Source organism: Anopheles gambiae, chromosome 2 (assembly GCF_943734735.2).
Source record: "Anopheles gambiae chromosome 2, idAnoGambNW_F1_1, whole genome shotgun sequence".
NCBI classification, from domain to species: domain Eukaryota; kingdom Metazoa; phylum Arthropoda; class Insecta; order Diptera; family Culicidae; genus Anopheles; species Anopheles gambiae.
The window spans coordinates 57,659,773-57,685,740 of NC_064601.1; the positions used below are offsets into that span (position 1 = coordinate 57,659,773).

Sequence of the window (25,968 nt, forward strand, 5' to 3'; positions counted from 1 at the left end):
TAGATAGTTGATGAATAAACTTTAATAAGAGAATTACACAATACTCTGTATGCCTTATATATTTAAGATAAAGCCCATGATCCGAAAGTTAGTACATTCACCGTAAGTTTACGATTTGTAGAATTATAGGGTTCTATTGCATAGGTCAATTTTTCAATAGATGTTTAAAACCGTTTGTCGTTACTACGCTGTGGTTATAAGACGGACAATGATTATCATGGGTGGCCATGGTTGGTTGATGAAGGAATCGATACTACCGCTGTCCGTAGAGTACTGATGAACGGTTCGTTTTTGGATTGCTGAAGTGTTCAAAGGCCGCGTCGGATGGATCATTAATCTTTTGCATTGCTGCAGTGGCTTGGGTAAATTCCTCGCTTGCGCTGCGCTCAGGAAACAGTGACATAGAGAATTTCGATAGGAGAGGGAATACGAACATTCTTCGAAGATTCTCGATAAGAATCAAGTTGAATAATGTATCGTCACAAAATTTCGCAGTACAGAACAACCAAACAAAACAGAAGCTCGATCAATGATATCTAAGAGAGTGATGTTCATGAATGGGTGTAAGATTGAACGACAGAGAAAGTGATCAAACCTTTTCCACACTCATAAATATGTACCATTGGTCTTGGCCAAGGAATGACGTTTGAAGTTTGCCTATGCTCGCTTGAAATGAAAGTACCTTGGCACAGTTATCTACTTTACTCAAGGTTCAGGTCACAAAACATGTATGTGTGTACTTGCAGGTACTTGCAAAATAGCTGCAGGATGGCGGTTATTATTGATATTATTGCAGTGGTTGTATAGAGTGTAGATGAGTTGCGGTGTGTAGCAAGCCATCAAGCCGGGGTTTCTGCTATATTCATACGAATGACTTGCAATTTCAACGTTGGTGCACTTCTAAACATATGTTTCTTTTGTTGCAGTAACCTACGGAATCTGACTGCAATTCCGAACCAGTATCGTGATTGAAGAGCTGTTCCAGCAACGTTTGCAATAAATTGTGAGTTTTGAAATGCTTAGTCAATTCATAGGGAATGACGTACCGCGCTTGCTGATGCAATTGATGCAATACAAAATCGCAAACCTTGTACTTTATACGATGAATCTGTGTTCAGTATAGACGGAGGTTTTAAAGACGTTTATTCTATTTTTAATAAATCTGTTGTCTTATTGAACTTTAAATGTACCATTCACGTAAGGGGCGGTAGAGGCTTATAAGTGCAAACTGTATGTAAAAAATCATCATAAAATCAAATCAAATCATGATTTAAAAAATGAAATAAACAATAATGAGAATGACTTTTTATACAATTAGGTTTTAATCTGTTTTTAACGTGCTAGGCGACAATAGTAAGTTTGCAAATGAAATACGATACAAAATACAAAAACAAATAATATCGATTAATTTTTTATTTTAGTGTAATATGATTTTCTAAAACGTTATACTAAAATGTTTAATGTACTTTTCTGCATGCTAGCTAATGTAAGTTAACATATAAGTTTTACAGTTTTTCATATTACAGAATAGCAGAAATGGTTATTCAAATATTACTTATAGGGCATCGAATACGCGATGAAATTTTAATCAAACTCAACGGTTCTTGTTTTCAGAAATACGCTTCATCACATTTTTGTTTAACAGATGCAAACAACAATACTACGTATAGTAGAAGGCACAATCCAGTGACATTGAGAGGAAGGTGCAAAAGAGTAATGTAAAAAGCATGACTAGTTCTCAGTATCGCATGAATGAATATGCTGACGGAGCAGCAACATTCGTCGTTACCAGGTGGGATGAAACGTTAAAAAAATCAACCCTCATAGCCGGGTTTGGTTCGATGTTGCTTATAATCAACCTTGTCGTCATTCAACATTTGGGTGGGTGATGACAGACAGACAAGCAGTCCGGTTTTGATGTATTGATATCTCGCTTCGTAGCTATTTGAACGTTTTATATCCGTTTATGGAAGGTTTTCGTTTAAGCTTCTTTGATACTTGATAGGAATGTTGGGAGGAGGATAAATGGATGAAATAACATAAAAAATGTAATAGATCCCCAGCAATCGATAACTACACATCTAAGAGCTACTTGTTTTCGTGCGACCTGATTTAATCCGTTATTCCATAACGCTTGATTTTGCTCAGTGTTTTGTGTGTGGTGCAGACATTAGAAAAATGCAGTATTAGTTTCATGTTAGTTGAACAGGTTTATATTTAAAGAGTTATATGAAAGATTACCAACATATATTTTTATTATATCATTCACTGAATCATTGAACTTAAGTACATGGACTCTCCTGAACAGATTTGAAATTTATTTGTAACTTGTATTCAAATTGAAAAGAAGAGAAAATGTATACAACAATGTTTCGTTTCTCTTATATTTTCTATAAAGTTTTTCAGAAGTAAAATACTAGCCCACATTTTAGATAAGATAAAAGAAATGTACTTTTTGTTGTCGAGCGTATTAGAAGCTAAAAACGAGAAGTTAATTGACAATTTAAAAATAAAAAAAAAGTATTACTAGCATCTACATAAAAAGTTACATCGTTATTGGCAGTGAGTGCCCATCAACATTATGAAAAATTTCCATCAACTTAGAATCAAAATGAAAAGTACTATGTTGTCGTTCATTGATTACGAAAAAATAACGGAACTTTATTGTATTATGTTAAAAATAGCATTAGTCTAAATCTTAAAAATTTAAGTCATTTGGAATGCTCTATTAAGATATATTTTAGCTTAGGATATGTAAAAAACATTTTTTAGCATTTTAGAACAAATAAACGAAAACAAGGAATGAAAATTTATATCAACGCTACACATTCGATAACACAGTAATTTTGTTATCCATGGTTATCAGCTCCATAGTCATCAGCTCGAACGACTTAACTACATTTGTACCTGTGGCGAGTTCGAACCTAATATTGGGAGCCTTCACGATTCTAGTTAGTTTTTTGTATGGAGTTTGACAGTTGGAGGCTGTAAACTGGAAATCATGTAAACAATCCATACAAAACCACACAAAAAACTAGCCTGCGATTTTCAGTCTAGAAAATTTTAGCCTATAAGCTAGAATTAGATTCTATAACCTGCTCAAAAACACAGGTTTGTTTACATTTATCCCAAGGTGCATTAAAGAGATCAGGTGGTGGAATCTGGAATCAAAGCGTATGTAGTCCAGGTGGTCTCATAGCATTTTTTCATAACCAATTTTGAACATCACTTTTTAGCAGAATGGGTGAAATGTTTTTCTCAAACAAGCTTTCTGGAGGCTTGACGAATACTCAAAACACTTTTACCATCTTCACTCAGAAGCAGAAGCGATAAAAATCAGCCTTCAAAATTAATACACCTTGCGATAAGCCCACCTGCATATTATACTCACTTAGATAGCTGCTCGAAAACTGCTATACAATGCAAACAGCTGACAGGCTGAAATTTCAGCCTACGAATTTCAAACGGAAAGGGTCCCATTGACCGTTTCTCCATAGCAAAAACCGACTATCCGGCTGCGTGGTACTGAATAAATCTCGAAAGCCTGTATAGACCGGCATATCCGCGTAGATAGGCCAAATAGAAGAAGAAGAAGACCCAATTTACTATACAGTAAACAGCAAAGCCAGATAAATTAAACGTTATCAATTATTTGGTAGCTGTTTGCTGACATTTTCTGCGCTATAAAATTTTGGTAGTGAATAAAGTCATTACGCTTTATAAACAAGCTTGTACTAAGATGGCAATTACCATATGGCATCGTTGTTCTACTTTAACTGAATTTTCGTTGACGTTGTTTTGGATGAGGAAAAAGTTATTTGAAGAGAATGATTCATCGAGTTCTTGATGCCTTTATCTCATCACTTTGAGCTCATCAGTGAGTATTTTAATTGTGTTATTTGTATGGTCACGAATCTAAAATAAAGTTTGACGAGTTTTGTATTTAAACAGTTATAATGATTTTACTATACGACCGAAACCGTTTCTTCTGAATAAACACATAATTCGAAATTATACAGATGAACAAGTAAAGATATTTAAGAGATTCAATAACTAAGCCATGTCTCAATATGCCTTTCACACGACTGTGTTTTTTTATTAAATAAAAATTAATAATAATATGATTTGGTAGTTTCAATGCTTTACTGTAATCTGAATCTTAACTTTATAATACTTGTATGAACGTCCTGCTAGCTTTAATTCGAATTAAAACGATAATAGTGTGTTAAACTATAACTTGTTTTTGTGAAATTCAAATGAAGTTTTTTTATGAAATTAAGTGGTTTATATAATAATTTTCATAAGCTGAAATAAAATAAAATATCGCTAAAATACACTCAGTGTCTCCATATTACTATAGCTTGCCTCAAAACACCAGTAGGAATGGAATATTTTTGAAATCATTAATAAATTACAATATAATGAACTAACTGTTCGAGGTCATTCGTCACTACTGTTTGAAAAGGCTGTCAGTCAAACGCAGTCTTTATAAACTTTCAAGAGTTTTCGAAACGTACCCATTCTACCATCATTTTTGGTTTGAAGTGATTTGATTCATTTGACCTTCTCTCCGGTTTTGTAGAAAACTTAAGGTAGAGCAACGGCAGCAAAAGAATGATAAATTGAAACCAATTTATTTTCTTCAAAGTTGATGCTAGAGTTTCAAATGAATGTGCTTAAAGCAAAATACACGGCGGTAGTTTGATCGGTTGCAGTGTCTATTGATCTACAGAAAAGATAAGAATGTGACCAATTTTTCAAAATTTTTGAACCAGTAGAATCTAGGTATCCTATAAAAAGTACTTTTTTTCATTTGTTTCTAGTTTTATGACCTGCTAATGTTTTCAGCATGCAGTCAATTATTGGTTGTCAAATATATTTAAAAAAAATGTTTCTGTACTCACCAACGCCAGCAACGTGGATTTTTTTCATCCAAGGATAAATGATACGTTCGCCGTCACTAGTTGCATGCATTACATCTTCTCCAAGATCGTTATCAGATTCCAGGTCATCTATATCACCATCGTTAGAGTCTAGTTCATCCGGCGATTGATCAAGCATTAAGCGCTCTTCGTCCAGGAACTCATCCTTCAATTTTGCAGAAATAAACTGTTACATTCAGTTTTTTTTTATGAACGTTCGGGAACGTACCTGATCAGAGCTGGCATCATCACAACGTAACCGCATACCAAGCTCTTGTAGCTGCTGTCCTGTAGGTGCTGCCTCCTCTATTCGCCTATCCAGTTTCATTCCTACGGTTTAAAAATATACGTTAAGAAATGTGGATGAGGAAAACCAAAACAGAGAGAAAGCAATAAAATTAGGATAAAGTATATTTTAAAATCTAGCAACCGATATTTACTTATTACTCATGCAATTTTTAAGTTTCAATGAGTAAAATCAGTAAATACGGCAAATATGGTGTCAGTTAATAGATTTTTCTGATATTGTGATTGAGAGAAGCTGTACAGTAAACCAATGAAAATAATAATTATTAAAGATTTTATGGTTGCAGAATTTATGCTACCTTGATAGGAATGTTAAAATCACAATAAACAAGTTATTTTCCAATTTCAATGCTACCGAAAATAGGCACACCAGAAATGTTAATTTTTGAAACTTCAATGCTGTGAGCTCCCGCCTAAACTTGTCTGGTTTGGCTTAATATTCCTTTAAAACTTTATCCGAAAACTACAATGCGTATGTCGACATACTACGAATTTCACATATCATAAATGTCACTATTCATCCTGTTCATCGCATTCTTTCGTACAAATAACTTAAAAGAAAAATAATTATTTGTTAACCAGCCGGTGCTTACTCCGTATCCTAAAGCCGCAAGGCTGTCACATTTCTTCAATGGCTTCCTTGTTTGTAACTCACATACCGTTATGATTCATATTAAGGACATTAGAAGCTGTCCTTGTGTTTCCGGACATTCGACATATTTATATTGAATTTCTTCATGTTCAGCTCCTCCATACCCCCATATCAATTTTTAATTTGATGTGGAAGTAGTAATCAACGTCAAAACAACAGTGTTTTATCAAATGGTGCAATTAATTTCATTAAAACACGTATTTAATTCATATATGTTACTACTATGTATTCATAGTATGTTTATAATTCTGGAAAGCCAACGTAAATTGGAATTCATTATATACAAATATGTTTTTAAATAGTGATAAAGATAAGAAAACAACGATATTTGAAGATTTATGTGACAAATGCATTGATGGCTAAAAGGGAAAGACCGTCAATTCGCGTAGCAGTTCTTCGGTTTTATCCATCTGCGAGTGCAAGAGAATAACAGCATCCAAACTCCGTTGTTTTTAAAACCATCATTTCTAATCAGAATTGGGTGATCAGAACTTAAAATAAGTTATAAACTAAAATGATATATCCGGTGGTGTGGGGGGGGAGGGGGGGGGGTGAGAATTAAATGATTATAGACGAAATAAATGAGGATGTCCGGAGTTCGAATCAAAATGTCCGTAATTTGAAACATGAGCTGAAACCTGTCCGGAATATGAATCGAAATATTGTTGCAATTTTATGATGTTTTCAATGTTGCGAGTAAAATTATTGGAATTTTTGATGTTTCCTCAAATCTAGAAGGTTTGCGTTAGGAAAGAGCGTAATACAGAGGATTGACCGATTGAAATTAAACTAAAAAAAATGAAATGCCAAGAATGTCTTAAGTGTCCGTCATTCGAAGCAATACGGTAAAAAAACTGTCAAAATGCCATAATGACCAAGATGGTTCACATAAATTTAATAATTAAAGTGGGGTTTACACTCAACTGACCCATATTGCCTTTTTCGAAAATAGGAGCACAGCCTGCCAAAAATTGGAAAAAATGCCAATGTAGCATATCTGCTATACAGAACTTGTTATAATACACACAGCGGTTGTTGTGCCAAAGAAGAAGAAGAAGATCAGGTTCACACTATCACCCTATCACACACATAGCAACACATTTATTGTAACACACTCAGCAAATCAATACACACCATAGCAAAACACCCAGGTCTCACCGTTCGTACAAAAAAAGAGATTCTAAAGCGTTACTAAAGTAGACAAACAGGGAATGCATTGCAAATTATCGCCCTAAACCCTCATTTTGCAACAAAAAAAAAACTAATAGCGCAGCATAGGCACTTGTCGATAAACAAGTCACATCAATTGTACCCCAGCACCGAAAACAACTTAGTGTAACAAATCGCATAGTTTTGGTCAATACGGTTTAATAGGCAGCCTCGATTTATAATTGAACACCTACACCACCAACAAATTGTACAAATAAACTCTGGCCTTGGCAAGACAGATTCGTTTGTGTTGTCTGGATAGGACTAAGACCTTCCTACATTTATCGACTTCTCATTTAAAAAGTTTAGTTATGCCCCCTTTACCCATGATAAGTCCTCTAACTCCAACGTTTCCAGTAAGGGAAATCCCTTAGGGATTTCTATGATCGCCTCGATCATTAAGTGACGAAAAAATCCGCTTCGAACAAAGTTTAATTCCATCTGGGCTCATGTCAAGCAAACCATTGACCTACCGCGACGATACTCGAATATATTTGAAAAATGTCTGTCAAACGGCAAATAAATAAAGAATTACAATAGTTTATCAATTAACAGAACATCACTTTCATGAAAAATAACAAAAAATGTGAGTATATGAGTAGTTTTTTGTGAAACTTCTGCAGAAGCCTGCTCAATATTGAAACAGTTACACTGTTGCAGGAGTCGCAAATAACATTGAGAAACATTGTGCCATTTCGGGCTTACTTTTCGCTTATGGGTGAACGTAAACATTTCTCATTAACCAGAAATTATAATCTCCTCACCATTTTATTATGAAAGCTCGATTTTCGTCTTGAAAATAAAAAAAAACAATAACACAAAATAGTATAAATAATAAACTTATAGTTTTAGCCTTTCGAGGGTCACACGTGGTCCACGGGTTATATTTTAGAGACTCCTGCCCTATTGCAACTAAAATTATAAAATTGTATTAAAAAAATCTAAAGAACAAAGTATTCGTTTAAACAGTTATATAACAGAATATGCGGGCATGATGCTTCTTCTTCTTCTTCAGTTTGTCGAGGTCGTTTGACGGTTCGGAACTGAAATCCAGCTTCCTGGGCCCTTCAGTACTAGTCCGCTATTGTGTTAAACACAACCTCTGTTGTTTTTGGACGGCATCAAAGGCCATATGTCCTCTTTCTATATGTGATTTGTTTTCTGAAGTTTTGTGTGTGTTGTCAGTTTATGTTGTTAGGTTAAGTACTTCGTCGGTTTATTATGTCATGTAGTTTAAGCGAGACGTTTCAGAAGGATATTCGGTTAGTTTTTATAAATTTTATCACCATTTTCATTTTCTTTTTATCTTTCGTCTTCCAGGCCTTGATGAAGTTTTGTTCATTTATTTTTAACTGGTCTTCTCGTTCCATGTCGAATTTGTGGCAATAGAAGACTCTGTGACTCGCTGTGTCCTCTACGTTACAAATTGCACATGTTCCTCTGTCTATGAGCTTCATTTTGTGTAGCCAGAAATTCCCATAATCATGGCCTGCTATTAATCTATTAAGTGTTTTGATGTCCTTTGCTGGGATTTTTAGTTTATAGTGCCACATTTTATTTTCAATTGAGCTTTGGTATCTAGCAAATTTTTTCCCTTTGCTTCGGCATAGTTCAGTGTACCATGTATTAGTCTCGTGGTTAGCTCTCTGTTGGAATAAATTAATAGCATTAATAGGGCATGATGCAGTCGGAGATTATCAAGTCTAGAAAACATAGGAGCCTAGCCTAGCCTAGCCTAGCCTAAAGTAGACCTGCAGTTTCCGCTTGCTCACATCCGATTTCAGAGTAGTTTCCGCTCGTTCCCGAATGCTTTGCACTCTTTACTCATCAAAAAATAAAGGAAAGAGCTCTGGTAAAGAGACACAAGAAACTGTAGTTTGAAGGCGTAACTCAATATATGCCCCTGAAGTTCTTAAAATCATTTTCCCTCCCACCATCGATCTTCAAGGAAAAAATGACCAATGGTAAAAATTCATCCATAAATGCAATTGCATTAACAGAACAGGAACACGGTTTACACGGATTCTGTATTCATAATAATGCTTTCCTTCATGAGTGCAAACGACCGCGTAATGTACCCGTCTCGCTGGGTATCAAGGTGGAAATATGAGTTTCACTCAGCTGCGGGTTTACAGTGTCGGGGGCCCTAAGCAGTAAGAATTGTTGAGGCCCCTTTGTACATGATTACTGGGGGGTATTCGGCTTCCGTCATTGATTATGAAACATTTCAACTTAAATTTGGTTGCTGCCGGGGGGGGGGGGGGGGGGGTGCTTAGGGTTCGGTGCTTAGGGTAGCGCGGGGCCCCAACGTCCATCACCCACGGGGCTCTCCTTGCTAATACAGTGCCATATTCTATAAAGTGTTATGGATAATGGACTGAGAATTCCGGGACCCCTCATTGACGGGGCCCCCCACAATTGCTTACATGCTTACCGTTAAATACGCCACTGGTTTCACTGAATGTTGGATCTCCTTTTATAAGAAAAATGGTCATGTGGCTTCTCAATATTCGTCGATGAAGTTTTGAAATCGAATAATTATAGTCATATGCCATTTGGTAATAAACAATGTTCACCAGTTTATCCTCATGGATATGTAAAGAGGTTATTCCGATACGCAATTTAAAATCTGTTCCGGAATCCTCAAAGTAAGGACATACATGGTGTTATGCATAATAAAAATTTTTTTATTCCTTTTGATGGTGGACGTCTCCTTTTGATGGTGGACGCCGCTGTACATACTTTCCCAGCAATGCAAACAGAAAGGTATCACAACAAATTAATTATAATTTGTATTTTCTTTTGTTACTTTTCAAAACACACAAAATATTGTCGGCGGTAATATCCAAACCGATTGTCAACTAATTTCCACACCGATTGTCATTGTATAAATGAAAGCAAAAAGACGTTAATGATGTATTTTAAATATACAGAAAAGCACCTTTTTGTAACAAAATAAAAGTATCTGACGCAGATATGCATAATACTTGAGGTAAACTGCTATCTTGAACATAAACCAATGCATAAACAGAGTGAAATAATTAAGTAATGTAAACCAATTTATTGTAATTTGAACGACATTTTTGTTTTTACTACACTTTTTTTATTGAAGTCTTTGTCACTTTGGCTTACTTTTGGCCAAAGTGTGTATATAGGTTCCCGAACGAATTGGTAACTAATTTAAGATTTAAAAAAAATATCTTTTGACAGAATGGGTGAAATGATTTTCCAAAGGAATGGTTCGCTTTTCTTAACAACACATAGGGGAAGGTAGGTAAAAACGGACACTGCGGGTAAGATGGACACTTCTCATAAATGCATGAAAAAGATAATTTTCGAAAAAATCAACAATGCAGCATCCTAACTTAAAGTTAAACAACTCGTTTGAGAATATTTTTGGCATAATATATGCATAATTGGTTAAATCCACGAACAAAACAAATTTTCAATCGTGTGCACCCTTGTGGATCTAATGTTGCTACTGCGGATCTTAAGCTCAAAATATTGTTTTTTGGTCTTTTAAACATCCTGACACCAAAGTGGGAAAGTCGGACACTTTATTGTAGGGAAAGATGGACACCGAATTTATTGATTTATTTTACTTCTTATATCAATTGGTGATAAATAGATTTCTTCAAATACCTTAACAAAAGGTATTCCGAAGCTACAAACCAATCAGCAACTAGAGAATGTATTGAAATAAGCGAGAAATGAAACACCGGTTAAAATAGTAGCCATTCGTTATGCTATTACTCGCTCGACGCTGGTGAGGCACTTCACAAAACCCAATATCTTGTCACGTCTTGGACAACTTTAAGCAATAAAAAAATGAGGCATTGATATGACATCGTTCAAGAATAGATGAGAAATTATATGGGATGACAAATATCAAATGTTGAATTTTGACATGGTGGAAAATGGCTTAAATTATTAACAAGTTCCTCAAAAAATACTGGGGTCGTGGTCTTTTCGCGGAGTAATTTCCTTAAAAACAGTTTTAGACTATTGTTCTGTAAGCTGGAGCAACGTCAGCTGTAAGTGCGCGATATTTCAATAATGCTTTAGATGCTGCATTCTACTATACATTAGAAGCGGTGCTTACAATTCCTAAATTCACGGCTGAATGAATCGTCGTTGCAATTGGCCAAGAATTGGATTATAACCGTACCAGAACGTGGAAAGCGATAGAATTTGTTAAAATACTGTAAACCTCTTCAATTTCCACCGTTTTTTATAGGTGTCTATCTTACCCTTCATGGTGTTCATCTTTCCCATATCAGGTGTCCGTCTTACCCGAACATTTCAAAACCGCACGAAAAAAACCATGTTTTTCATTCATGAAAAAAACGCAAAAATCGATGGAAATTTATAAGTTTCAACACATTTTCTGATAAAACATGAGTGTAAGATAGTGTATGCACATTTTCATGGTCGTAGTACTTATATATCTCCAGATTTTTACCATTTCCCTTAACGTATCCGTCTTTACCTACCTTCCTCTACGTAGTTTACATTGGGGTCCATTAACGGCATAATTGTGATACAGAAAACGATTTAATTTACTTCAGATTGGTTTTCGCATACAATTAGAAATGTTTTACTTGTGTTTGGTGGTATTTTATTGAAAAGAACGAAGAGTTTAAACTGTTGTGTATTCACAAAAGTGTTTGTTTATTCAGCAAATCGCCAGAAAGCTTGTTTGAGGAAATGTTTTCACCCGTTCTGTCAAAACCTTACCGCGAGGCCACATGGGGTGAAATATACAGCGAACGATAGTCTCTACGCTCTACCCTTGTTTTTTTTTCTTTTCGTTTTTGCTAGGTCAAGACTTGGTTAATTAGGCTTAGTTTTTCATGAATTATTTTTTTTATTTGTTAGTATTTAATTAGTTTTAAGTCTATTATATTTAGCCTTGATGGCGGATATTGTATTAAATAAATGAAATGAAATGAAATGCAATGAAATGAAATATTTGACAGGCGAAATATCTGACGGATAAAGCATCACAGCATTCAGCTGATGTGCAATGGAAAACAAATTACGTCCACAAAATCGTATTCATCGTATCCATTAAATAATTACAATAAAGAGTACTTCGTCAATTTTGAGCCAACAGTTCATAATTTCTTCCAATTAGTGAATGTTCTGCTTGCGAAGATATTATTTTTAAGTGAATTTCGAAAGCGAATGTTGTGTCTCCCCCAACACTTTAGCTGGACCTGTCAAATAGTTCATTTCAGTGTATATTTCACCTCATGTAGCCGCGCGGTTACGCTCTAGATTGCGCTCTCTCCTGTTTCTATTTGTTGCTAGGATGAATTTTGTCGTCGATTGCTGTTTATGTTTAATGTACTTGAAATGATCCAAGTAACCATGTTCAGAAAACCATAAATGTTACGTTCGGGTACAATGTCTGGTGATACGTGCAATAGAATACGTCAAATTAACGAAGAGTCAAACGAAACTACACAAGGTTTACTAAAAAAATAAATAAAAACAATTGAAAACCATTTTTTTAACGCACTAAAATCAAAATGATTTTTTTTTTCTTAAAACAGGTTTTCAAATTTTTTTTTAGTTTATTGCGTGATTTCTTAGTTTAAGCTTGATTGAATGATTCAATTAAAGCATTAGGCATTTTTCCCAAAAAAAAAGTAGTTTTTGCAAAATTCGTCAACCAAACAAAACAATTATACCTTTATGAGGATGGGCTAAAATTACTTAACAAGCAAAATAGTCAACCCGAGACTTATGGGACTACAGATTTATATCAAGTTTTTTATCCTAATATGTATCAATTATTCTCAATGATTATTCAATGCACACACCAATGATTTGCTTTCTTCGGAACAGATGTAACAGCTGACCAACGTCGACACATATAACAGGGGGTTTCAAATCATTTTGAAATGTGTGCTGAAATGATTTTTTCGCTCACGAAATTTATTTTGAAAGGTTTAGCTCAATGTTCATATTCATCCATCCAAGTTTAGACTAGACTATTGATTCTCAATATTCGTCGATGAAGTTTTGAAATCGAATATGAACTCTGAATAAGCATATGAACTCTTAATTATTCTACAGATTTGTACACACTTCTTGAACAAAAGGTAGGATTGATCATGATTGATCGTGTTTTGCAAGCAGAGGCAGATTTTCCTATAAGCGGACTGAAGGATTGCGAAGGGCCCCTGCCTAAAAGGGAGCACGAGTTAAACCTCCACTTGTAAGTTGGCTTTTACAAGCGATTGTTTTTTAAATTAATGCACATATGAATGGAAAAGTAAATTTTTATAAATGTAATACATTCAAGAAAGTGTATAAAATGTGTTGATAACGTTTATACAGTCAGTTCAAAAAGTATTCGTCTAGCTGAATATTTTACAGAAAAAGGTGAACTATGACCGCAATAGACATAGGGCGGTAAAAGTAATGATGAGGTTTAATACGGAATCATCAATACATACGTATTACTAAAAAAAAGTATTAAAATAATCCAATGACAACTAAATTATAAAAAAAAATTAAAATAGTGATGGGCGCGCAAAAAGTATTCGTCTATCTAGCACTTAACTCATTTACGTTTGCCAAACACTACGTAGACAAGAATTAAATTAATATTATCAATCTGCTAGTGGCTGTCTTGCAAATTAATGCATTTTAGTTGTGTCAATTGCACTTCGAGAGGTCAGCGAAGCACTAACAGCAGGTGAGTTAAGGGTATGGAGCATGACGGTGAAAATCGTATTATAGTCCTATGCATAACCTATCCTACACATTTTTTAAGGTTACAAAACATGTTGGAGGCCTCATTCAATCGTTTGATCAGCGTTCGGCCATTTTTCTGAGACTAATTTTGTATCAAATTGTCAACTAAGCAACCTTCTTCTTCTATTTGGCGTAGCGTCCTACGCGGACATGCCGGCCTATACAGGTTTTCGAGACTTAATTTAACTTAAGCAACCATTCTTTACAATTGATCTAACGAACGAATTTATCAAGAAACGGTTTGATGTCCACAAAATCAAATATAACCCAGTAATCAGAGCATTTTATGATGGTCAATAAGATCAGGAGAAGAGATGGGTTACATTTGGTTGATGAGTCATGTTTCAATTCATTGTATCTTGTTATTATATGGCGTATGATGAAAACAATTGAATTGACTCTCAATATGATACCAGTTGCCAATTCTTCAAAGGAACTTAGCCACGTGGTCCGGAAATGCAATGTTTCTATCAGCTATTTTGCGCGCCAAACAAACGACCTTTTTTTTTATTTTTTAAAGAATTTAGTTGTTATTGCACTATTTTAATGGTTATGTTTTAGCAATACGTATGTATTACTGGTCCCTTTATCAAACTTCATCATTACCTTTACCACTCCATGCCTATTGCGGCCAAAATTCGACTTTTTCTGTAAAATATTTAGCTTGGATAGACTGAACAACGAATTGTTGCTAACAAAAAACCAATGCTCCCATTTTTGTACGGATCTGGTTAAATTAGCCCTGTTCAATCGAATTTCCAAAGCATATCATAAGTAAAAAGCATAAGGTAATACGAAGGCATGCGATACTTTACAGGATGCATGTTTTGTCTTGCAATGTCTAAACAACTGCATTTCGCATGCAGACTTTTGCCTGCCAACATTTTATTCAGTTTCTTTAATTGTCTGTTTTATCATGACCTTGATATTTATCGCTTTGTTGATGTTCTGTTGCTACCAACCTAAAAGCCACTTACAAAACTTTTTACGCCGCTTTAGCGGTTCTAAGTTTAAGATTTGAAAGCATCGAGTTCTAAAAAAATACTCAAAATTTGAGCATTTGAGAGTTAACAGGAGTATTTTGATTCTTCCCACCAATACCACATGTCATTTTTCGATGCCATCTCTATTATCTTGAGTTGATCTTAAGTTAGCAAAGCCATTTTCGTAACATTATACAAAGAATCGCTGATTGGAAACCAAAACAGTTTGAATTTTTTTAAGGATATAACATATTCCTGCACAAAAATCAGTTTGCAGGTTGATAAGATTATTCTGGATTAAACAGGGAGTTTGTAAATTTTCATTTCAACAAACTTCTACAATTTTCATTAACACTAAATTATTGGACGAATAATCGTTGTTTCGATTCTTACTTTTGAAGATACAAATACATTTTGTGAAATTTTGACCGAAAATTCTCCCCCAACAAATGCGAAATTCCCCCCTTCGGAGAATCGTTGCTACCTAATTTTGGTTCTAGCCGCGCGGCCACATGAGGTAAAATATACAGCGAAATGAGCTATTTGACAGGTTAAATATCTGACAGCTGCTGCTAAAGGAATGGGAGAGATACTACATCCGCTTTTGAAATTCACTTTAAGAAAATTTCTTCGTAAGCAGAACATTCCCAAAATAAAAGAAATGATGAATTGTTGATTGAAAATTAACGAAATACTTAACAGTGAAGTTATTTAATGGATTTAGTTACGGTTTTGTGGACGTTATTTGTTTACATTGCACATCACCTGGTTGCTGTGATGCGTTATCTAACAAATATTTCGCCTATCAAATTGTTCATTTCGCTGTAAGGCATACATTTTTACCTCGAAGGCAGGGGTCTCCGAACTACGGCCTGCAGGCCGCATGCAGCTCTCGAGAGCTTAGATTGCAGCCCACGATGACCCTATAGAAGTTTAATATAAATATTATATTATACTTACTTTTTTGAATAAAATTTATTTTTTACTTTTCAACGACAAAAATCAAGCTTTAGTAAAACAAAGCTGTACAAGTCTCGTTAGTATTTTGTTATAAAAACGAGATTTAGACATTCACTCATCGGTTAAAGGTAGCGTTTAACATTGTTATTTTTGAAATAATGCGGCCCGTGAACTGAAAAGTTTGGAAACCCCTTTTCTAAGACATCAATTCTTGACAGTGTACGTCAATTTTTGACACTAACGCACCTATTATTGTAAGTCATCATTTTTTACTCTTCTAGCAATCATGATAACTTTACAAGGTATTTGAGCAAATTTTATGACAAGTGTAATTCTACATCTCATAAACATCGTGTAATTTGATTGTTTTTGAGAACCGGGTAATTTTAATAGTTTTTTGAGAAAAAATAATGAAATTTTAGGTATTTTAAAATCGTTCTTTACACCTAAAAATATATGCCAACTTTTTTCTCTCCATTAAAATTTAGAATATTGGCGAAACAATTGGTTTATTTTTAATTCTATCAAAGGACCCCTTTGCCTTTTAAGTACCCTTTACCTCGTAGACTGAAATTTCAGCCTGTTAGCTGTTTTAGCAGTTTTCGAGTTTTCAAAAATTGCATCTCAAGCAACTAATTATGGCTATAGTGTTCGTAGCAATTCGCCCTAGCTGTACCAATTGTGATTGTAAGCCAAAACTCGCCAAAAACATCAATTCACCTAGAACAAACAAACACCTAGAATGGACCGTTACCCCGTAGCAAGGATTGACTATCCGGCTGCTTGGTAATGAATTAAGTCTCGAAAGCCTGTATAGGATCTCATACAGGGTTTTCTGATAGAACTCAATACCGCGAGACACTTTGATGAATCGGCGGGAGTCAATTGCAAGACTGCGGGACGATACGTGAAAACGTTGACGATACCGGGATCTGCGGATTTGCATCGCAAGACTGCGGCACACTTTTCGGACACATTGTCACCTTTCATTGTTCACCTGTGATCGTTCCTATAGTGTTAAATATAATGATATGTTTTCGACTCCCTTTTCATGTAGTGCAGGCGTACCGCAAGGTAGTGTTCTAAGTCCTTTGCTGTTCATAATTATTATTAATGATGTCCGTACCACCCTCCCTCCTGAGTGTTTCCTCTGCTACGCAGACGACCTCAAAATCTTTCTCCCAGTTTCGTCTCCTAGAGATTGCATTTCCCTACAAAATATTCTTGATCGTTTTTCGTCTTGGTGTTCTAGTAATTCCCTCACATTATGTCCTGATAAGTGTAACGTCATTTCGTTTAGTCGTTCGCAGTCTCCAATCACTTACTCGTACGTCCTAAATTATGTACCAGTCAATCGTGTTTGTGTCGTAAAAGACCTCGGTGTCTTGCTTGACAGAGGCCTCACCTTCAGCCACCACATTGACTCAGTTGTCAATCAGGCGCGGAAAACATTGGGTCTCCTAAAGAAAATTGCGTGCGATTTCTCCGACCCAATGTGCCTGAAGACTCTGTTCTGCTCTCTGGTCAGATCGATTTTGGAGTACTGCTCAGTAGTCTGGTCCCCTATAGCTCGAACCCACGTGGAACGTATCGAGCGGGTGCAGCGATCGTTCACCAGGTTTGCTATATGTAAAATCCTGGGTAGATTGTCCTCCCCCATACCTCCTTACGAGGACAGGTGTCGGCAGCTTGGCCTGGAACTATTGGAAAACCGCCGTTCCCATGCCCAGTCCACCTTTATTGCCGCATTACTCCTTGGTAATATTGATTCTCCTTCCCTTCTTTCTTCTATCCCTTTCTACGCCCCTAACCGTGTTCTTCGAAACCGCCCTCCCCTAGTGATCCCTTCCCGCCGAACTGCAGTGGGCCGTAATGACTCTCTTCTTCGTGCAATTCGTCGATTTAACTGTGTATACTCTATGTTTGATTTCAACCTTCCCTTATCCTCTTTCCGATCCCGCATCAGAACCCTCCATAATCCCGTGCTGCCTTAATTTTTAATTTTTAAATTTTAGATTCTAATTTTCTAAAAAAAAAAAATTTCTCAAATTTTAGATAATTTGTGTTAATTTTTGTTAGGTTAGGAACATAGGTAATAAGTATTATTTAAGCATTTGTGTAACCAAAAGGTAGACAAATAAATATGAATATGAATATGAATATGAATATATGGTCTGATAGCAGGGATTTTAAATTTTAAAATTTTAGACGTCTACTGGTTGGGTTTAGGCCAAAAATTGGGGCCCTTTCCGTTTTAAGTTCGTTGGCTGAAATTTCAGCCTGTCAGCTGTTTGCATTGTATGGCAGTTTTCGAGCAGCAATCTAATTCGGTATAATATACAGGTGGGCTTATGCCAAGGTGTATGAATTTTGAAGGCTGATTTTTATCGATTCTGTTTCTGAATGAAGATTTTAAGAGTGTTTTGAGTATTCGTCAAGCCTCCAGATAGCTTGTTTGAACAAAAGTTTTCACCCATCCTGCCAAAAAGTGATATTCAAATTTGGTTTGAAAAACATCTCATGGACCACCTGGACTACATACACTTTGATTCCAGATTCCACCACGAGATCTCTTTCATGCACCTTGGGGTAAATGTAAACAACACCATGTTTTTGAGCAAGTCATCGAATCTAATTCTAGATTTGAGGCTAGAATAATCTAGACTGAAAATTGCAGGCTAGTTTTTTGTGTGGTTTTGTATGGAGTGTTTACATGATTTCAGCCTCCAACATTCAAATTCCACACACAAAACTAACTAGAATCGTGAAGGGCCCCAGTATTGGATTTTTATCTGTTTGCAAGCGTATTAATTAGCGATACACTCTTAAAATATTTATTCTCATCGGCTGCAAATACGGAGTGGGTATTAAACCTAATTCTCGCAACTACTGATAATTCGGATCAACCCGGACTCGCTGGATCCACGACTAATCCTACCTTTCCCGACTCGATGCGAATTCATTGGTGAATTTCTACTGAACCTACTTAATGTACCTAAATGTACCTTTCGTACTACTCCGGGTCACTGTATGGCTCCAGCCCTGTAGGTTTGAGTTGACTCACCCATCAATGTTACAAGTGCTTAAACGCTTTATGTTTGGAGTTGTAGCTTTAGTGTTTTCTATGCTCTACATTTAATATATGTTCTACTGGAATAACTTAAACTTCGCGCATACATGCTTGGCACTCTCACTTCAAATTTCCTTTGGATACCGTTCCATCGTAGCCATGGCATTGATAACAATTGCATCCATTATGCAAAATTTTATAAGCTGTTGCGCGATTGAACAAACCCAATCTACCCGGGACAATGCGGTTTCTAATACCCATGGATTTTTTTCCCGAAATTGAAAATACCCGATTTGGTACATCCCTGCAGGTAGTCTTATCCCAAGGGGTGTGTATTTAGAAGGTTGATTTTCGATACCTCAAACCTCTGAATAGCTCATTTTTAATAAAGCAAGCATTTTACATTAGAGGAGAAAATAACTTATAAATTTGATAGAAACGCTGCAAAAATTATTATATTTATTTATATTTATCGTTATTTTGATTCATAGTCCGGACAGTTTCGAGCTCCTGTTTCAATTTACTGACGTTATGATTCGAATTCCAAACAGCTTCAAAACTTCGTCTGTATTCTTCAAATTTATACTCATTATACAACTTTTTAATTTTGAAGTTATTCTAAGTTCCGAACATCTGTAAGCAATACGGCCTGTTTGGACCGTTACTCCTGAATTAAAAAAAAAAAAAGTTCCGAACATCCAACTCTGAGTGAATGAATCCTTCTAGAACGACAGAACGACCGCCTTACAAAACGGGGCTTGGATGCTTTTTTGCTCTTGTACTCGTAGATGCATAGACCCGAAGAATTGCTCCGCGAATTAACGAGCTTTCCCGTACGGAAATCAAGCCATTTGTCACATAAATCTTCAAATATCGTTGTTTTCTTCTTATTATCGTTCTGTCTAGAAACATTTATGTATATAATGAATCATAATTTGCTTTGGCTGTCCGGAATTAAAAACAAGATATCAAATCTTGCTTCAAATTCCGAACAGAATTAAATACGCGATTTAATGAAATTCAGAGCACAATATGATAAAAAACTGTAATTTTCACGTTGATAATTTCTTCCACACTTGATTTCTATGTAGTTAAATGCACGAAGACGCGATAAATAGGAATTATAAAAGAAATGACACTGGCGTGGGTTTGAAGTAAAGCTGCTAAGAATGCCTCTGCTTGTAAACCGACAGACAATATTTATTTAATGTGTCATCAGGGCCTACTAGGGGTCAGACACATTTTTAATTTATTGTAGTACATCATGGCAATCATTTAAAATTAAAATGAAGTATGGCCACTGACTAGATAGGAAGTAATTTAATAAAAACATGTCGAATGTCCGAAATTTGAAGCTGTCCGTAATTTGATTCATACAGGTAAATTTGAAATACACACTCTTCTGTGCATCATAATTCCACTTAAATTGTGTGGTTTATTCCCAAATCTTTTTATTATGGGCCGATGGTAAAGCTGTGCCCAATTGTATACTTATGTAAGGAAACATGGCTTTATTTGCCACACTTTCTATCATTTACCCTCATACTCTTCTATAAAATTCTAGAACATATCTCTTTTTTTATCCATGTATGCAAGCGAAGACTAAAAAGCCTTATAAAAAAACAACACAATGACTTTTTCTTTATTTTGTTGTACTTTTGAAATTCTAAATATAAAATTTAACATAACCGGTTTGAATTTATCATTATTGTATTCCAAAAGTGAGAGAAAGAACTCATTATTTCATTGATATGCTTACAAACATTCAAAAAAATTGATTTTTTTTGTTGCAGGTTTGGTTACTAGGAATGTTTGCATCATATGCTTGCATCATAGGGGTGGTCCCGTGGTACAGTCGTCAACTCGAACGACTTAATAACATGCCCGCCATGGGTTCAAGCCTAGAATGGACCGTCCCCCCGTAGCAAGGATTGACTTATCCGGCTACGTGGTAATAAATTAAGTCTCGAAAGCCTGTTTAGGTCGGTATGTCCGCATAGGACGAGTACGCCAAATAAAAGAAGAAGCATCATGTGTTGTTGATCTGCGGACATTCCTATTATCAATAGCATGAGTTAATCATATTAATGCTGAGAAGGCAATTGCTACTTTTTGGCAAATGCTTTTTTAACTTTTAGTTGATCTTAATGGTAAATTTAAAGGATAACTGTACCTGTTTTGGGCAGGTTAGTGCAACAGTTTCACAAAAACTCGTACACTTACAAGTAACGTTATTTTGGGCGATAAACTGTCGTGTTATGGTATTTTTTTTATTTTGCCAATTTGAATGTAATTTTTATAGCTATTTGTAAAAATGTAACAATGTATTTGTTCCTTTTTTCGGCAGTTTGTACCTATTTTGGACAGGCTGTGCTCCTATATTTGGTAACGCGAATACGAGATGGAAAATGTTTTAATTAATGCTAATAGGTAGACAAAAATGTTTAAATCGGTTTTACATTCTCGTTTTTCTAAGATTTTTGTTGAAAAGTAGATAAATTATTAAGTTATGATGCCCATTTTGCTCATTTTGCTGGCAGTTTTAATAGTCTCTTTGATGTGAGCTACAAACAAAGATGATTTTGAAGAAAAGAGACTAAAAATTAAGAAAAACTAAAAATCTATTGTTTTGTTCCTGATACTACAAAAAGATTTAATATGTTTTACATTGAGAATCATAACAATGCAATTCAATTGAATTGTTTTATGCGATAAAATTATAAAAGGAAAATCAACTGTTTTTTGTGTATTCATGTACGTGATCGCATGTCATGGGCGAGGAACGGTGTGTTCGAAAAATGTATGGCAGATTCATCATTGCATTCAAGGTCCATGAAAGAGAACTGGATACGTGTAGAGTAAATTATCAGAAATCTATGGGAACATTTTGACAGTTAAATTAAACATTGTTTATGGTCGTTGCTATAGAGCGAATAGGAGTCTTTTTTGCAATTTATGCTCAATTTTTGCTCCTGATTACAACAATTCTTTGTTCTAAGTCTGATTTTATTCAAGGATCTCTTTTATCATTCGTCGCTTATAAATTTAGATGTGATCAACATTTACAAGCATCATCCTGAAGCCTTGGAATTGCTTAAGACATATAAGTCTCTTTATTCCACCAGGTCGTTTGAAATATTGCCCGACTTTGTCTTTCGAGACCGTTTTATCGTTTTTCAGTTAGCTTTTTCTCCCTTTTCTCCTATCTCTTTTTCTCCTAAACAAATCCTAACGCTAATGTTGACAGGTCGTAGGAACTCTCCTATCATGCTGTTGTAAGGTTCCAACATCGTCGTAATTTGAAACTAACGTTACTAAGTATTCTTGATAGATTGCATTCGATAGTTAGATTGTATGACATACAGTGAATACTGTTATAATTAAAATTAACGAAAGCTTCAAATTCCGGACATACGCTATATTTTTATTGATTGTCTTCATGTCCAGCTCCATATCGCCATACCGCTTTTTTATTTTACATAAATGCCATGATGTACTAGAGTCAATTAGAAATGTGTATGACCCCTAGTAGTGTCCAATGTCACAGTAAACAAATATTTTCTGTCTGTCAGTTCACCGCCGGAAGAATTCTTAACAATTGTGCTTAAACTGACGCCAGTGTTATTTCTTCGATAATTTCTATTGATTACGTGCATTAAAAACATCGGAGTCTATTGTAAACGCAACAGTGTTTTATCATATGGTGCTTTGAATGTCATTAAAACACGTATTTAATTTTGTCAGGTATTCGAACCAAGAATTTTTATCTTGTTTTTAATTTTATTTAACTCTTAAACTTTTTATTAATTAAACTTTTTTACATTTTAACTCGTAAATTTCCATACAAAAATAAATCCACCTAGAAAATTAAATTTTTATCAGCAGGCCATCTGATTTTTTCAAAAACTGTGTTTTCCACACTAACACATGCTTTTAATTGAACTGTCAGCCAACTGTCGAGCGTTCAAATAATAAGCATGCCATCGAAAAAGCGTTCAACTCTGACTGCATTGAAGTACCAAGCAGTGAACAACCGAACTGAAAAAATCCCAAATCAGTTAGGTTATACTGTGTTTATTGTTGTTCCACTACAACAACCGCAACAACAGTATATGGAGTCCCAATCTTGACACAAATTGCAAAAGTGTTCTCTTGATATTGCTCCGAAGGGTACACTATTATTCACACAACCATATTTTTATGAATGGATTTACAATGAAAAAATGAAAATGATTGCACAAAACGATCGAAGTGTATGGTTTTTAATATTTTTTGTCATGAATTTGACTTCACCTGGCAGATGATATGAAGCCAGTTAATCTTTGTTTTGTTTACTTTCCACCGTTTTTAAGCGTACAGTAAAATACTACAGTTGATTATTTATTTCAATACCGTGTTTTCACTACACTACCTTTACAAATGTGTTTCATTATCACGTTGGAAGTAGTTTTTAATGGAAGAAAACTGTTATTAACATTAAATACCTTAGTAAATCACTCTATCATGCTTGTTCCCAAAGAAATAAGATGAACGGTAAACCTCGGGTTACAGCTTGAGTGAAAATTTGCTATGCTATATATATACAATCTATATATATATATATATATGCTATGTACGTATATAATCAGAAAAGTATAACAATAATCACAATATGCCTTGTCATACACCAAAAAAAGGAATTTCAATTGTCCAATTATCTAGACTGTGAAATATGTTAAAATACCGAATAAAACGAAATTCATTGTGATTTCTTGTTTTGTTCACTGAAAAATAATGGTCAGCGAGGAATCACAAGGAAATGCATTCAATTAATTACTTTCACATGTTTTGCAATCTAAATAGTAGAAGAATCGAATTAGGTTTCGTTTGGGATACGAAAAGTCATATTCTGATTAATATTTAATGACACATAGTGGAAAAAAACGCGTCCACTTTCACTCGTGCTGTAGTCTGGGCTAAATAAATAAAAATCATCCATGTATCAATATATAAGCGTATCTTCTTATTTCAAATGATATAGGGACATTGATGAGAATACCTTGCGCAGTTCAGATTTTAACGTATTTTATCAGCAAAACAGACATTGTGGCAAAGTACAATAAAGCAACATAGATGAATTATAAACATTATACCATGTTTGTATAATCTTGTTTATAAAATGTCATCTCCTGTGGGCTTGGCAGCTTTTGTGGACAACAAAACTAAACATGAATTGTTCCATCAGAGGGGAAAATCAAACTGTAAAACTAAAGATCAATCGTGTATGCTAAAGTGAATGTAGATGGCAATCAAAATATTTTCCTTGTACCTTAAATATTATCAATTATAAAAAATGCTAATATTATATTCCTTTAACAGTTTTACATACCTAGCTCTTGTAGACCCAATGCTGTGTTGGTCACTTCCGTACCGACACATTGCAGCGGAGTATCCATTATGGATGTATGACCTTCAGTTGAAGCTGAGTAGTATCCATTATAGTATCCAGATGTTATGTTAGTTGGGAAAGAATTTTGATTTGAAACCGAACTGTTCGAGGCCGCAGTAGAAACAGAGGGTGGAAGAGTTGTGATAGCTGGAGCGATAAGACCTGATGATGTTGACTGCATCTGCACTGGCGACATATACCCATTATGCGATGGATGATGCGCGTGTGGATGATGGTGATGATGATGGTGATGATGATGATGCGGGTGGTGATAGTAATGGCCCACCATTGAAGATGAGTAGTCGTTATATGCTGCAGATACTCCTCCTCCTCCTCCTTCTGCTCCTCCTCCTCCACCTCCTCCTACTCCTCCTCCACCACCTCTTTCTTCTCCTTCCGCATTGCTTCCGGCACCGCTAACATGACCATTGCCACCGGTAAGACCATTTCCAGATGGCACACCAATGCTCATTGCACCAGCATGATGTAGTGATTCAGACTGGATATGGTGTAAGTAGTCTTGAGTTCCAGCTTGAGTTACATTGTTTCCTACACCATAGCCGCTATGAAAGTTGGCATAATCCTCACTGGGCGGAAATTTAGGCTCGATATTAATCCCCATAGATTGTATATGGTGATGAGGATAGCCCATGAGAAAAGAACTCATGTTTTAGTGTAATAGATTAAATTTTCAAACACAATTCAGAACAACATTTGCAATCGATAAATGCATATACACTTTTTCACTTGAACCTTCAAATGTGAAAGATTTTTTCGAATAATTAGATACGTTGTCAAATTGGGGGTTTCTCATCACTTTGCGAACAACACTTTATAAATCACAACCTTGATGTATCAGGATAAACCAGCTACAAAATGCGGCACACGTCTGCTGTACATAAACTTATGTTGAGCAATAGACTGTAAGATATCATAAATAAAAACTAACAATGAACTCAGCGTTAAAACTTTTTATGTACACTTTTATATATGGCCTTGTTGTATAACACGGAAATGAAAAAATGGCACTTGAGTATAAACTATCACTGTGAAACTTTAACTATCATACGATACTGATACAGATACCTGTTTTCAGAGCACACAAAACTATTTCCAATTTCGTAAGAACCATCTACTCATTGTTGTATCACAAGATAATGTTAATATTCTCATTGCGGTTGATATCACTCTTCTCACTTAATTTTTCACTTCATTACGCCGAACATTGCAGATAATTGAGCCAATCTAAACAATCAACACGCAATTCAAAACCATAGTGTAACCAAACACCATACACATCACGTATATTGTAAGTTATATGGCATTCACCAATGTACACCCTTTGCGGACACCGCAATGTACACCGGAGGTGTTGCAAACTTGGAATGAAGTGAATGATCACAAAAGACACCATGCGCTGTTGGCATATTTCCTTGTTATAGGTTAGAAATGACTGAGTGCCGAGGGTACTTCGACAAACCAACTGTGGTTGTCTCTTCCTATGGCAGCTTATCCGTTTCATTTACTCGCATTGCTCGACGAAGGTATACCAGCATACCATCTTCGTCGATTCCACATGTTCAGCAGCCGAACAATGCGTATTTTTCTTTGTATGCGTATACACATTTGTGAAAAAGAGATGTGAAATGGTCTCGTTAGCATAAGTGTGT

General features: G+C 35.4%; 1 protein-coding gene across 1 annotated transcript in view; it reads right to left on the reverse strand.

The window, feature by feature from the left end:
* Positions 1–25,736, reverse strand: part of LOC5667644 (homeotic protein deformed) — a 31,160-nt gene extending 5,424 nt beyond the window's left edge. The window contains exons 1-3 of the mRNA XM_001688910.2: positions 24,239–25,736; positions 5,152–5,252; positions 4,905–5,088 (exon numbers count right to left, since the gene is read on the reverse strand). Of these exons, the coding sequence (XP_001688962.1) occupies positions 4,905–5,088; positions 5,152–5,252; positions 24,239–24,965 (1,012 nt within the window). The 5' untranslated portion in view covers positions 24,966–25,736. The remainder of the gene's footprint in view (positions 1–4,904; positions 5,089–5,151; positions 5,253–24,238) is intronic.
* Between the last annotated feature and the right edge of the window lie 232 nt (positions 25,737–25,968).